The sequence below is a fragment of the Ostrinia nubilalis genome, chromosome Z (genome assembly GCF_963855985.1).
Source record: "Ostrinia nubilalis chromosome Z, ilOstNubi1.1, whole genome shotgun sequence".
NCBI lineage: Eukaryota > Metazoa > Arthropoda > Insecta > Lepidoptera > Crambidae > Ostrinia > Ostrinia nubilalis.
In genome coordinates, this window is record NC_087119.1 from 13,602,863 (window position 1) to 13,619,807 (window position 16,945).

The 16,945-nt window shown below is 34.1% G+C and overlaps 1 protein-coding gene across 1 annotated transcript in view; it reads right to left on the reverse strand.

Moving 5' to 3' along the window:
* Positions 1–10,367: 10,367 nt before the first annotated feature.
* LOC135087127 (ecotropic viral integration site 5 ortholog) overlaps positions 10,368–16,945 on the reverse strand; it is a 34,812-nt gene continuing 28,234 nt past the window's right edge. The window contains exons 17-18 of the mRNA XM_063981967.1: positions 16,386–16,433; positions 10,368–11,386 (exon numbers count right to left, since the gene is read on the reverse strand). Of these exons, the coding sequence (XP_063838037.1) occupies positions 11,219–11,386; positions 16,386–16,433 (216 nt within the window). The 3' untranslated portion in view covers positions 10,368–11,218. The remainder of the gene's footprint in view (positions 11,387–16,385; positions 16,434–16,945) is intronic.

Here is a 16,945-nt window from a genome sequence, read left to right on the forward strand (position 1 = left end):
ATAAGCTGGGTATGACTTATCCCCCATAGCATCATATTATGTATTATTATGTTCAATACAAACAATCATTAAGTTACACTCACCCCAACCGCGTCTCCGCATTGCATCGAATCCTATGAAAATGTGGTTTTTGGACATAGCGATACTTATTTTTCACAATTTTTATTTTTAAAAATTACTGGTCGATAGGTTAGTTTATTTTGAAGAATAAATGTTATTAAAATTTTTTTTCTAAAACTGATAGTTTAGCCGGAAAAAAATATTTTCCATCCCAATAGTACGCCGGCTGCGCTCGATTCGGATATAATGACGTCACGCGGCCTTGCGTACGTTGACTTTTAGCGGCAAAAACGGCCTATGTTTATTACTTAATATCTTCGTAAGTAATGGTCCGATTTGGATAATTCAAAAAAATATATCTTTCTTATGTCTTAAAGATTAACGTAGATACTAGTTTTATTGAATTTTCTACAACAGTACTGATCCTCATTGTAGGTATAGGCATAGCTGGGCACCGTTAATCAAATAGTTAACTTCGTTAATCGTTAAACCGTTAATAAAAATATTAACTTCGTTAAAAGTTACATTTCACAAGACTTAACGCAAGTTAACGTTAATCGTTATTCCGTTAACACATGATAATAAAACGAAAAAAATAATTGTATACAAGGTTCAAATAATTTCGAAAGCTTGTATCGCGCATGGAATTTATTTATCTTTTTTATGGTTCCGTTCCGTAGTCCTGACAAGGAACCCTTATAGTTTCGATATGTCTGTCTGTCTGTCCGAGGTTTTGCTTGGAAACTATTGGCACTAGGGAGCTGTAATTTTGTAGAGATATGTATATTAATAACGCCGACAAAACGGTAGAATAAATTTTGAAAAAAAAATATTTTTTTTTTTGGGTAGCTCCCCTGCCTGTAAAGTAGGGATGATTTTTTTTTCATCTTCAACCCCATCGCGTGGGGTATCGTTAGATAGGTCTTTTAAAATGGCTTAGGGGTTCCTAAGACTTTTTTTCCATTTAGGGATCTGTTTGCAAATTATTAAATTTTAAAGTGCCAATTTTTGTTCGAGTAGGGCGTCCCCCCTCTAAAAACTAAACTGTTGGCTTGAAAAATCTGGAAAAATTCGTGATAATACTGCTATTCATGAACTTTCAAGGAAAACTATAGCGGTTAAGATATAGCAATTACTTTGAGAGTAATAGTCATTTATAGCCTGACCAGGAACATAAAAACCCTGGCATAGAGGCGCGTCAATTGCATTTTATAGTGCAACACTGAGTACAGTCGTACCTGTGTTAAATTAATAGGCTAAAACTTTATGTATCAGGATTTAGGATTACGGGCTAATTTGATATTTTCATAAATTAACGAAAAAATATTATTATAGGTAACCTGGTTTAAATAAATTAAATGAAACCATCAATCGAGCTAGTAGGATTTATTTTATTATTCATCAATAATCAAATTCAGAACTTGAATATTCAACTGCAATGTCTGCTCATGAACGCTTCAAACTCGGTACCTACTTCTTTCCCAATTCCATAAAATTCAACACTTAGAAAGTGACAAAGAAATTTAAAATAGGTAGTTGAAACAAACCACAGCTAATTTTCATAGTGGACTGTACTATACGATAAACATGTCAGTCAATTTGACAACCTTTGTCGGAAACATTATTCAATGAAAATATTGTCCGAACCCTTAGTATTTCTCTTCGACAAATACTTTAACACATTGTGAACCACTTTTCTTTCACGACTATAAAAAGATTTTAGCAATTTAATTCACAAAATTAATTGCGCACATTTAAAATAAAGTTTGTTTCCATATCTGTGGTTTGTTTACACTTTGACAGCAATAGACTGACATGCAAGGTGACATGTCAATGAAGTTTTCAGTTACTGTTGCCATTAAAAGAAATTAGTACCATTAGTTTTCCGCAACATGGCGAGGGTTTTTATGTTCCTGGTCAGGCTATAACTCATGTATTACAACACTCACTCTTTTCTACCTCTACAAATTGTATTTTGCAAAAAGCTATGTAATTTTGTTTACCGTTTGGAAAGATGCGAGACATTCTCAACACAAGTATCTCCGATTACTTACTGGGAAGTCTCCGCACAAATATTGTATAAAACTTTTTGTCAATAAACAATATTTAATTTTTTTAATTACACAACTTCTTAACTAGTGAAAATTCCTTAGAAGAAAATATGAAAAGTGACTGTAGATGAAGTAATTGCTTGCTTCTGAAATATACTGTGGTAACGACGGACCACTACGGAACCCTACACTGCGCGTGGCACGACACGCACTTGGCCAATTTTTTTTGTTTGCGCGACAAGTTTTCGAAATTATTTGAACCTTGCATAAGTACAATTATTTTTTTCGTTTTAGTACAACTGCATTTCTTTCTCTTTCTTCAAGCTTGTTTTTAAAAAAGTTATAATTTTATTTTACACTTTTTAGTAGTACCTATCTCAATCTCAGAGCCTTGGTTCAATTACAATACAATTTAGCACCAAAGTGCTCGAAAAGACAAATCCAGCAAACCCAAACTCGATAAGTTTCCATCGTTTCGTTTAGGAATTCCTATGGCCACCTCCTGACTCCATCATCAGGACCCTGGACATCATCTAGTACTAAAGTGCTCGAAAAGACAAATCCAACGAACCCAAATTCGATGCGATGCCGCCGTTTCATTTAGGAGTTCCTATGGCCACCTCATGACTCCATCATCAGACCAGCTCAATGGTACCATAACATTGCATTGTCATCGGACTTACATAAGTATACCAAATTTCAGCTCAATCGGTTGAGGAAAACTAGTCTTAAAGAGTTGTCCCACACATACTAACAAAAAATGTCGTTAGTGTTCTGGTTACAAAAACTGTTGTTTTGGGTTCTGGAAGTTCTGGAAGCCCAAACGTACTTGTCAGAACGCGTTTTTCTAGCGTTTTTCAGCGTGCTTTTGGTAAATAGTAGGTACTGGATTAACGATTAACGGACTTAGGATAATTTAACGGAAGTTAACGAGTCCGTTAACATTTTTTAAAGTTAACTTAAAAGTTAATCCGTTAATAGAAATGTTAACTTCGTTAATTAACGGATTAACGAGTTAATGCCCAGCTATGGGTATAGGTATGTACCTACCAACATGATGCAATAAAATATTAAGTAAGTAGTTACCTACATACAACTAGGTTTAAATGCTGCCTATATCTGACTATCATAATTGTGGGTGGGTTTAATGGGAAACTTAAAAATTAAACGCATTTGTAACAATTTGATTTATCTTTTATTGAAAAATGTATTACTTATGATGTGATGTCATTAATGTAGATATGAAAATAAGTAAATACGCTGACAAATTACTTCTGCTATGATAACCTGATATTACTGGACTGATAGCTGATTACAAATCTGTAGCCTTAGCCGAATGCCATTTACAGGTTACGGAATTCGATTGTCGATTAATTTAAAACAATACATTTTGAACTGATTTTAATAATGATAAACAGTCGAAAAATAACAGTTGGCGGCAACTGTTTATTATTTCAATTCCAGCGATATACGTACTTATTCAATTTTGAACTGGGGTACCAAACTATCACTCAAAATTAGAGGACAATCGAATTCTACAAATGTTACCTACATGTTATGTGACTACTACTAGTCTTCAAATTCGTTTACAAATTGGCTCTGAAATACATTGTTCAAAATATAAGTACAGCTTTCGCAATATGAAAATGTACATGGAAATAGATTCTACAAAATAAATGAGAAATTAATACAATATTATCTACTCCAACATAATTTCACATTCTATAATTGCACTTAACTTAGAAATGTTACATTCCATATTAATAACAAAAATAAACTAGGAAAATATTTTACAACAAAAAATAATACATTTAGTTACTTATATTAACCATATGTTTAAATGCAGGATAATCGTACTTACTAATATTATACACGTGAAAGTTATTAAGGATTTTTGTAAATATTTCACGCAACGGATATAATTAAACTTTACAGTATTTATATTGTTTATAATATAGTTAGTCGATAAAATGAAAACCTTTGCATAGTTTGGATTCACACGTTGCGAAACTCATCGTTAGCGTTTCAAAACACGCGCGACGGAACGTCTTGGGTATTACTGATTTTCACACGATTTAAACAATAAATGACCTGTTAAAGTAACACAATGACTGATAAATTTACATTCTATTTGTAATTACCATTATAGTTATCCTGCTTTAAACATTAGGCATAAAATATTGCCAACAATAGCTCCGAACCATGCCCAGAGTCTAAATTACGGTAATTTTTAACGTCAACAATCCAGACACGCTTCTCGATTCTGCGATACGATTGGTCGTTCAACAGCGTACGTCAGCTGTTTTGACCAATCGTATCGCAGAATCAGAAACGCGTCTGGATTGTAGACGTTATAAAAGTTACCGTAATCGGGGCTCTGTACTTTTTGTCATCAATGTTGTAGTAGGTTCATAATAACTTAGTAGTCCTAATATAACTAAGATTAATAGTTCTACCAGCTGCTTACAAATTGAATAATTATGTAAAAATAACTACCTCTGAACGAAAATATTATAGTCAAATTATATTATCACAAGTCCGATAGTAAGTAAATACGAAACAGTAAAATGTTAAACTAATAACATATTTCAGATAAGAATTATTAAAGTATATCAAGTATACTACATACAAATTTAAATAATAATTTAATATATTGATTGTCAGACATTTCAAATTCAGAGAAACAGCAATTTGAATATGTAAATCTCTTAAAGAAAATAATATTTATACTCAAGTCTGACAGTGAGTAAATACGAAACACCTATAGTAAATCAAGTATATTGCATAATGAATTAAAATAATAATTTTATTATCAATTTATCAGCCATTTCAAATTCAAAGAACCGGCAATTTGAATATGTAAATCTCTGAAAGAAAATATTCTCTGAAAGAAAAGAAAATATTAATAAAAGCCACTATTGTCAACCACACTAACGCGTGCAGATCGCACCGGCGAGCGATCTGCACGCGTTGGTTTGGTTGAAGCTTTAATTATGTATATGTTACGGTTAATGTGATAAATTGAAAATTATTAATAATAACCGGTTATTATGAATAATTCCCGACAGTCGCGGTAAAAGTGATAAATTAATCACATTTAACAGTGATTATTTAATAATTCAGCCTTAGTACTAACAAATTTCATAAAAGAGAACAACATCTTGTGTACGTGTTCGTGTACTTACAGCCAAACTTTTGAACGTTTTGATATCATATATTAATATAATTTGACATAATGAGTTTGGAATGTTTCTTGCATAATATTACTTTTCCATGATGCCTATAACATAATGTTTTGATTTAAAGTGAAAAATAGGTTAAGGTGCGGCGGGGGTGGCCCTTGGGCCACCCCTAAGCCGCCTATTTAGTTTTATACACACATAAATGACCTCATATTAATCACATTTACCAAATCATGCGGTAATTATTCATAATAACCGGCGATTATTCATAATTTTCACATTTATCACTTTGACCGTAACATCTATACTATATGTATAAATAATTCAATATTGATTGTCAGACATTTCAAATTCAAAGAAACAACCATTTTAGCTTTAACATACTACAGTTTAAGTCTTCATAAAGTGCACATAATATGACCTATTTTTAGCAAAGGAAAAAAATTACAAAAAATCTAATAAATTTTTTATAGATTTTTGTTTAGTTACCTTCTGTTGACTTATTGTAAAGAAAACTTTATAGCTTTTGAATTAAGAGGTATTATTAGTATCAAAAGTTATAACGTTTTCTTAATAAAGTCAACAGAAGGTAATTTAAAGAAAAATAAATCTATATAAAAATGATAATAAATAATTTTTTTTCTTCTCTAAAAATGTTTCATCAATTTTTATATATGCACCAGTTTATGAAGACATACTGTATAGAAAGTAAACGAATACAAATATTTTTCAGTTATAACAATAATAATAAATATGAAAGTCGGTACCAAAAAGCTGCCAAGTTAATCTATAACATAACAGCTAATTATTTTCGTATGCGATTGTAAAGTCTTAACTATCAACACTTGTTCAATTAACACTATATTCGGACTTTTAGTATTTCACAAATTGACTGCGGTTTTGTAAATACCATATAGCGGAAGTTTAGTGGCTTTTATAAATTGACATCTATTTATTTACATTTCTGATTAGCTACCACTGAGCGTGTTTAGTAAAAATAGCGTAGTACTGCACGATAATATGAATATAAACATAAAGAAAAATGAAGTGGTAAGTCATAGGAAAATATTTTATTATTCAGTCCATGAAAGTCAGTGCCTATTCAGTTCAATATCACAGAATAGTTACTCAATTTCTTAATGAACTCTTATAAAACATTTGTTCCTGCATGTTCTATTGAGTACTTATACCAAAGAGCTGATCAATAGAACAAGTGGGAACAAATATGACCAAAAGGTGTATAGAATTTTATATCGATACACAATGAGTATTTAATATAATAATAAATTAAGTCATAAAAACACACAATCTTAGCTTTACTAAAACAATTAAATAAGTACTCTTTCTTTATTGCCATTATATCTGAATCACCTAAAAGCGTAAATTATAATAGCTTTTTGGAATAATAGAATAACGATTAAATTCTTGTTAAATAATTATTTCTAATATAATGGAATGTCCAGTAATTACATTCTCATGCTTGCATTACGCAACGTATCTCGTATGTGGCGTTATTATTAGCATTAAAAAGTTATGGTTTTTAAAAATAAGTCTTCAATTACATTAGTCCAATATATTATCGAAAATGTTTTATAGTGTGTTAGGGATCGGACTTCTGATACTTTATCAACCTGTTGTATTGTATGTAAAATTTTATTTTGTCTAATTTTTAAGAGTTTAATGAAACTCATTGATTTATGTTTTTATCTTGTCTACATACACAAAGGTGACCTTATTTTAAAGCAGTTGAAATGTCCTAGAATTTAAAATGGAATTTGTTAAGAAATTAAAATATAATCAACAAAACCCTTTGATTAAATTGAATTTGAATTAAATTTGAATGTTGCGGAACTAATTTCCGAATCAACTTGTCCACGCGGCTTACTGGCAGTTTGAATCTTGCTCTTGAGCTAAGACTCTGCCTAGCCTTTTCCCTTTTGAATACTCTTCTGTTGAACATCTGCAGAAAGTTTAGTATTGGTAAGTGTTAATCAAGATAAGAAAATGCTACGAATTACATTGTTGTACTTTACCATTCTTCTTTTTTTTAAATTGTTGTTTAGCCGTAGCAGTAGATTTTTTTTTTTTTTTAATTTATTGTCTCATAAAAGTTACATCGATTTTACTTAATACTAATCTGCCAAACTGCTTAACAGTTTGTCGGCAGTCGTTCTAAAAGATTTGCCGCCCTTTCCTGCCATTTATTTTGATTATTGTTTAAGGCTTGAGAATTTTATTATTATTATTCTGTTAAATGGCTTCAATGGTGCGTATTTATAAAGCACACTGTTTCGCCAAAAGATAATTTTATAATTTGTGAGCAATCTCACCAGCTTTCACTCACTACAACTTAAGTATGGGTAGAGTGGGTAGTCAGTTAATTTGTTTGATTTGATGTTTTAAAACCGTTACCGAGTGCGGCGCTGGGAGTGATGTACGTAGACAACATTTATGCTATCTTTACAGGGAGAAACTCGTAAAAATAAGCAAAAATAAATTTTCAAAGGGTTTTCATTCAGAGGGGTGAGGGGTGCGACCGCCCTTTGTGTGGTTTTTAACGATAAAATTTAACATACAACACGTTTGTAAAGTATCGGGAGTCCGACTCCGGTCCCTAACACTGTAGGAAACTTCAACAAAATCAGTTGGAAGTGCTGGCGTTTGAGATCAAAATGATCGATTTGGCATGTCTCATCTAGATATAAATAAATGGTTATACCACTATCATGATTTAATTGTTACCTAAAGTTATATACGGATACCCAATCGCTACTAATTGTCATTCAAAAGTTCAAATTTTAATGTACGAAATATTAACACTACTGTATATTTCAACTACAACCATATTATAAAAATTTCATTATTCTAAGGGTAATGGTTAGTTGGCATCACGAGTTACTTCATCAAACGCTATTGAATTAAAGCATGTTTTGATTATTGCATCTCAACCTATAAATTCTATGGTTTAAAGATAAAAATACTAATAGCTACAAAGTTGAGTTTTTTCGCCTTTTTCTGGATACGTGCCTAACCATTTTATGAACTACCTATTTCATAAATTGACATCACAAAGTATCAAAAAATCATTTATTTTCATTGTAAACGTAAAAACCTAGATTATATTTTAATGTCAAGGTAATATAAAAATAATAATACATGCATTCCGACAACACTTATCTGATTTATGGAGATCTTTCTCTGTTTTAAATATAAGTTAGAATTGTTGTGTACGAGAAAGAGAATCCCTTCAATTTCAGCATCGCCAGTTTTCCTGTTTATAACTAACTTTTTTTTCTATTTTAGGACACAAAAGCTTTACAACCGAATGAAGGCATAATGTTCTAAATTAATACTTAACATGCACAATATACAGGGTGTTTGGCGCATCGTGTGCCAAAATGATTTGGCAGATAGAATGGGTCATTTCCTATATTTTCAGCCCCCATAACACGTTCTATGCCGGGCGGCTACTTTTATATTAATTTTTTTAGTAATTTCACCAAAATACCCAAATCGCATCATTTAATTTCGATTTTAAAAAAAACTACTAGGCGTAGCCTCAAAGTAAATATTTTGTTTTGACGTGCATTGATGTAGGGTTGCATCAAATCTAAATTTACTGGCAAATATCATCTAGTTTTTTTTTAATTCAGCTTTGAAGTTTTTCTAAATGTTAAAAATGGACTAAACATTTAAGTTTACATGGCTATAAAAAAATAAATAAAAGAGATAGCGATCTTCGGATTTTATCAAAACTTCTCTAGTCTATCCCCATTTAAACGGTATACTAATCTTGTTTAAATAATAACAATAACTTCACAAATTCCTTAAATTAGTGCATTGACTCTACTCGGACTGATTTGCGAAATTTGTGTTTATAGCCCCTTTTGTGTGAATAGCACGTTATTAAACACCTAACAGGTAAAAATTATTTATCTTATGCAATGTAAAAACCTTTACCCTATCGTTTTTCAACGTGGATTTCTTGAATTTAAGGACGAAAATAATTATTTTGATCGTTTATTAATTATTACAAATTTTGTTCAAAATGTCCTCCTCGGCAACGTATACACTCACGACATCTTCTTCTAATTTCGACTGTTGTCGTATGCAGCCACATTTCTCTTTTTATTACTACAAAGGCGTTTTCTATTCGTTGTTGTAGTTCTTCTATTGTTTGAATCCGTTACGTACACCAGTTCTTTAGCTCGTCCCCAGACGAAAAAATCTAACGGAATTAGGTCTGGGGAACGTGCAGGCCACTGTATAGGGCCATCTCTTCCAATCCACGAGTAGAAAACGCCTTTGTAGTAATAAAAAGAGAAATGTGGCTGCATACGACAACAGTTAAAATTAGAAGAAGATGTCGTGAGTGTATACGTTGCCGAGACGGTCATTATGAACAAAATTTGTAATAATTAATAAACGATCAAAATAATTATTTTCGTCTTTAATTTCAAGAAATCCACATTAAAAAACGATAGGGTAAAGGTTTTTACATTGCATAAGATAAATAATTTTTACCTGTTAGGTGTTTAATAACGTGCTATTTACACAAAAGGGGCTATAAACACAAATTTCGGAAATCAGTCCGAGTAGAGTCAATGCACTAATTTAAGGAATTTGTGAAGTTATTGTTATTATTTAAACAAGATTAGTATACCGTTTAAATGGGGATAGACTAGAGAAGTTTCGATAAAATCCGAAGATCGCTATCTCTTTTATTTATTTTTTTATAGCCATGTAAACTTAAATGTTCAGTCCATTTTTAACTTTTAGGAAAACTTCAAAGCTGAATTAAAAAAAAACTGGATGATATTTGCTAGTAAATTTAGATTTGATGCAACAAACAATCAATGCACGTCAAAACAAAATATTTACTTTGAGGCTAAGCCTACTAGTTTTTTTTTAAATCGAAATTAAATAATGCGATTTGGGTATTTTGGTGAAATTACTAAAAAAAATAATATAAAAGTAGCCGCCTGGCATGGAACGTGTTATGGGGGCTGAAAATATAGGAAATGACCCATTCTATCCGCCAAATCATTTTGGCACACGATGCGCCAAACACCCTGTATAAGTAATGATAAGTAAAAAATTGTTGATAGCCGACAAGTTCCGAAACATCATTTGAATATCTAGAACCATTTCTGAAAATTAGGCGACTGTTCAAAATATCTCTTTGAATTCAGGCTTTATTGCGCAAATATGTAGGAAAAGCGATACTTCAGCTTTAGTGAAACTGCTTGACGTAAAATCTCTGTAGGTACTAGGTACTGTGATTAGCTTTATCACTGCCAGCAGTGCTTCAGAACCTATTATCACCGTATTTTAGTTATTTTGCAGTTTACGTGTATGTTTTAGCTAATGACGACATCAGAATGTAGTACAGTCAGCGTCAAATAGTTCGTGACACCCAAAGTAGTCAATAAGTATCTACTCAACACGTCTTTATCGATCGAATAAGGTTGTGTTGTCAACTTTTTGCCACTTTGGCTGTCACGAACTATACGCTGTCTGTACTACATACAAAATAATAGTTAGTAAAGAAACAGGAGGTAGTTAAGTAGGAGGAGGAGGAGAGTAATATGACATTACTTTAGGGGCTAATGGAAGAGTAGGATAAATGGTGTCATTAGTATTCGTACAAACAAAATCGGAAGACTCCGTGAAGCAAATCACCAGTGGGATCGGTTTGTAAATAGTCCGATTGAGATCACCTCTCTGCGAGACCAATATCGGCAGAAAAATGGCTCATTCAATATACTTTCAACTGACCTTGACGCTAGTAGCTGCATTCGTGTGTAAGTACGCACATTCTGTTGGATATTTTTCAGAATCAGTTGGGATAGAGACACTTCATTCGGTCACAATCGTGTGAGTCGGCTATCAAGTAGCGTATGTCAAGCGGGTGCGAGGCGAGCGCTACGCGGGTTTGCGCGAGGTCGGGGGGAGGTCCAGCGACGCGGAGGACTCGCGCCGGAGGATCAGCTTCAGCTTGTCGTCCTCCTCCAGGTCCTCCTCCACGGAGATGGCCCGGATCAGCTCCGGGTGACCCTGAGCGCGCGCGCGCCACGCTTCTAGCCTCATCACCTACACCAAACACAGCGTTAGAAACTAGTCTAAAGCCTGGTCCGTGAGCACGTAGAATCCCGTCCAATGACCCCAAGCTGCCCATCCTTGTCGCTCGCACGTAATTATGTTGCTGTCGCGCTCGCACACTCACTGCGGGCGCGCGTCGCACAGTCGCGATAGCAATATAATTACGCGCGAGCGATAAGGATGGGTAGCTTGGGGTCATTGGACAGGATTCTACGTGCTCACGGACCAGGCTTTACTTCTCTTCATTTCTAATGCAGGCGAACTTTCGAAGCGTACTCAGAACTGACCAGACACTGAAAGTAGACCAAGGTAACTCAACTTTTTGTTCATCTGCAACTTCCACCGTAAGTGACAAAAATACCAACATAACCAATACCAGATGTTATTTATTCAACAATACATATTGTTGTTGTATATGGCAACCTTAATAGAACTGTTACTACTTAAAAAATCTACTGAAAATTACGATAAGATTTCTTTTATTATTCAACAAAAAATATTAACGTATTAATGTGTAATGTATTTCTTTTTACACAGTTCATGTCTCATAGTGCAAAAAATGGTTTGTAAATGTTCATTGAAATTCAAACTAAAAATTTGTAGAAGTATTTAAATTTAAACATATTTACCATCATTTTGTCCATATACAGCAAAACTTCTCCAGTTACTTGTTGAAAAATATTTATTTTCAACAGTCCGCATAACCAACCATACACTATTCACTGGGTATAACCACAGAATAATAATAAGTACTACGTACAGAAGTTTTACTTCGCGGAGGTATTTAAAAAAATGTATGCCAATGACATTAACAATATGGTGTAATTTAGCCTGTCTCAAGAGTCAAGCACCATTTTGTTGACAAACGTCAGTGATCGGCACTGCGCCGAAGCTATAGGGCTGACTTCGGTAAAATGATGTGACGTGATGTGCCAAACTGCGGAAAATGGCGGAGGAAAATACATGATTTAGCATGAATTATCATGAATAATATTAACTACTTATTTACCTCTCAGTGTCTTGAGGCAACTTAAAAAGGTACATTCTGTGTTTTTATTATTATTTAGGCAGTTAAATACTGCAAAGTATTTACTACACCATTTTCTTTATTTTCTTCCATCATACACAAGAATACGCGTGCGTGAGTTAATGTTCGCTCGTATGTGAGGCCTTGTCGAATAGTATCCTGTAGGTGGGCCATCGTGCGTGTTTTGTTTTCGATGTAAACTCGCGGAGATGAACAGGCCTGGTATAACCGACGCCACATAAATCCTAATTCGTCGAAAATAGTATGACATGCGTCAAAAGTACTATGACATGCTTAATAAATAAAGATTTGACGTCACAGATGCTTTCGAGTTGAGTTACTTTTGCGTCTCATGCCCATACCGGTCTTATAAAATTCGAAAGGCTTGATACAACCAATTACTAGTGGCAAATCGGTTGTGTCAAGTGCCGCGTAGAAGGGCTTGATATGCCGAAGTATTTCGTCAGTTTTGAGTTAGTTCGTCCGTCCTAGGCCTAGATACTTGACTAGACTAAGTGTGGGTGCGGGGCATGAAACTTAAAATTAATCTTCTATTAAAAACAGTTCTTTTCAATCAAAATTCTAAACAGCTAGCGCTTTACACCCCGCACTACAATACCCAGCCTAGTCAAAATACAACCACCATATAGACACGTTTTATGAAACGACAAAAGTGCAAAACACACGAGAATAATGTTTCAAGCGTAACGATCTTAAGTTTGAATAGATTTTGAGTTTCGTTTCACAATACGTCTTATATTAAAACACTGATAGTTAAAATTCTGCGTTATTAAAATTTATTATACACGAATCCGTAAGGCACAAATTACCTCACGCAAAATTTCGACTCAAAGTATTTTTTCAGGATCACAGATTGCTATATTTATTACTGTTTTGGATAGTCAATATTCGTCATTACATCAAAAATATTCATTTTATGTCTTATAACATCCAGGGCTGATTTTCAATCGTCGGATAACTTTTAACTGAAGAATAAACTTGTCATTTTGACATATTTCCCATACTGAAACTTTAAGGCTGAGTTGCACCACCTAACTTTGACCGTAACTATAACGATAACCGGTGATTTTTGTACAGATTTTTGACGTTTGTCAAAGTTAAAATAAGATGGTGCAACCCAGCCTTAATGTGCCAAACTTAATTCAGTTATAAGATATCTGACGATTGAAAAATCAGCCCTTAGTGAGATATTTTTATAAAATAAGTTATCAGATAAAATGTACAATCATGCATTGTTAAGCAGCGAGCGACAACAATAGTTAAAAATGTTAGCAAAACTAAATATGAATGCAATATGGTTAGTAATACTTACACTAACACAACAGAGTAATAATAAGTACTACGCACAGAAGACTTTCTTTGCGAAGGAAAAAAATGGATGTTTAATGTCGTTAACAATATGGTGTAATTTAGCTTGTCTCAAGAGTCGAGCACCATTTTGTTGACAAATGTCAGTGTAATATGGTTAGTAATACCAGGCCTGTTCATCTCCGCGAGTTTACATCGAAAACAAAACACGCACGATGGCCCACCTACAGGATACTATTCGACAAGGCCTCACATACGAGCGAACATTGACTCACGCACGCGTATTCTTGTGTATGATGGAAGAAAATAAAGAAAATGGTGTACTAAATACTGTGCAGTATTTAACTGCCTAAATAATAATAAAAACACAGAATGTACTTTTTTAAGTTGCCTTAAGACACTGAGAGGTAAATTAGTAGTTAATATTATTCATGATAATTCATGGTAAATCATGTATTTCCTCCGCCATTTTCCGCAGTTTGGCACCTCACGTCACATCATTTTACCGAAGTCAGCCCTATAGCTTCGGCGCAGTGCCGATCACTGACGTATGTCAACAAAATGGTGTTTGACTCTTGAGACAGGCTAAATTACACCATATTGTTAATGACATTGAGCATACATTTTTTTAAATACCTTCGCGAAGTAAAACTTCTGTACGTAGTACTTATTATTATTCTGTGGTAATACTTACACTAACACCACAGAATAATAATAAGTACTACGCACAGAAGACTTTCTTCGCGAAGGAAAAAAATGGATGCTCAATGTCGTTAACAATATGGTGTAATTTAGCTTGTCTCAAGAGTCGACCACCATTTTGTTGACAAACGTCAGTGTACGGTACTGCGCCGAAACCATAGGGCTGACATCGGTAAAATGATGTGTGACGTGACGTGCCAAACTGCGGAAAATGGCGGAGGAAATACATGGATAAGCATGAATTATATTTTGTGTTTCTATTATTATTCAGACAGTTAAAATACTGCACAGTATTAATTACACCACCGTTTTTTTCGTTCGGCAGATTATACGATTCTAATAATATTATAGAAGTTGCGGCCTGGCGTTTGTGGACCATGAGAAGGAAGGAGCGAGAAGGCGATGGAGCGTGCTATGCTCGGAGTTTCCCTTCGTGATCGAATCATAAATAAGGAGATCCACAGGAGAACCAAAGTGACTGACATAGCCAGCAGAATTACTAAAATCAAGTGCCAGTGAGTGGGGCACATAGCTCGCAGAGCTGATATGGCCGATTTAGCAGAAAAGTTCTCGAGTGGCGACCACGGGCTGGAAGATGTAGTGAAGGCAGGGCCCCCACTAGGTGCCGGCTCCTGCCTCTGCTCAATAAGACGGAAATTGGTGGATTTTTAGTGACTTCTGGAGGGGAGAGCCTTACCACAGCGGCGGGTATGCAACTCAATGCATTTTTACCACCTAAAATAATATAAAAAGGGCCCCTACTAGGTAGACCAACTATCTGGCGAAGGTCGCGGGAGGTACCTGGATGCGGGCGGCGCAGGACTCGTGGTGGACATCCTTAGGGGAGACCTGTGTCCAGCAGTGGACGACATATGGTCGAAACGAACGAATGATGTAAATTCTCACTCAATTTCACATAGTGACATAGCACACACAGGTTTATTTACCTCATGTATACATGCAACGTTTGTATGAGCGTAGTTTGCCTCGTCAAGTGTATATTCAACTTGCCACTGAATTTACAACTTTATTATATAGTATACAACTGATAATTTGCTCAGAAATGATAAAATGAAAGCGATGTGATACTGACTGATTTCATGCAAGGTTATGGGACGTTTACACAAAGCATGCGCTTATGAAAAATGTTAATATACAAAACTATGTAATGTTAGTAACAAAACAGAAAAAAAAAACAGTCAATTGAAACATCTAACTACAAACAACTGGGACATCGAGCTATTTACCGATTAATTTTGAAGGAAAAAATACTATAATGATAGGACATTAGCGGGCAAGTTTTATGATTTCTATTGCATCTATATTACCGGTAATATTAATAGCTTTGTACACAAACAAAATAATAGTATAAAGTATATTGTGCATAGACAAGAATTTACCGTACCGACCACATAGCATTTTACTGAATTTTAGGGTCCATGGCATGTTTAGGTACACTAAACTATTAAATGAATAAGTTGATCAAAATATTTTAAGATGCAATGAAAAACAGACAAAACCCACCTAAGGTTAATATTATCATATCATCATTGTATTTTTAAAACGGGAGAAGCTTAAATTTTGTACCGATAGCTTAATACATATTGACTTGTAATTATCATTAAGTGCTCTTCTAGTCTACAATAGAAAACTCTGAAGCTGATGCTGCGATTGTTTGCCAACCCTTAACACGTACACAACGGACTAACACAATATTCCGGTTGGTGCGTCCACCTGCTGAGCTTACGCAGACAAAATTATAAGTTAAATAAAAGTAGTTTTACATAATCACGATCCAGAAAGAAGTTAAGTGAATTTTAGCCCTTTTAAGATATCGATAACGAAAATAATTTCTACGTGCCATTTTAATCGAGATGATAAGTTCAGCAGGCGAACGCCTAGTCAAACAGCGAATGTAATGGTATCACTTACTCGAGCCATCCAGGGCTCACTCTCCGGAGTGGTGGTCGATGTGGGAAACTGTGCAAGTGCCAAACAGATTGTATCAGACAACTATTGAAGCATTTTACGAACAAATTTTTAAACACGGATTCGTTTTACCTCTTTTAGGACCGAGGGAAGTCTGCTCTAAATTTAACTTTACTAGTCCCGCAGCTATTTTAAACTTATTTATCTAAAATTTAGCTAGTTTGTCCCAGAATTAAAGAATTGGATGTTTGCCCATTCACCTTATGTTTATAACAAGTGGGTTTATTGTAAGAAAATTATCAGTATGAATGTAAGATGAGAGACGGACATTGTTCCCAAAATGTGAAACGAATAAAGCGTATGCTTGACCGATGACTGTAAAGCGACGGAGCGTGTCTTCCACACAGTGCATTTTCCTTTATTTATTTATTTAATCTCATGTTAGTGTTGTGCAATTAAAACTTTCTTATTTACAGTGTAAGAATTAGTTGTTATCAATGTTAAATAAGCAAAGCTTTAAGGCTAATGTGTTCATATTTTCCTAATTATTAAAATATTTTTTA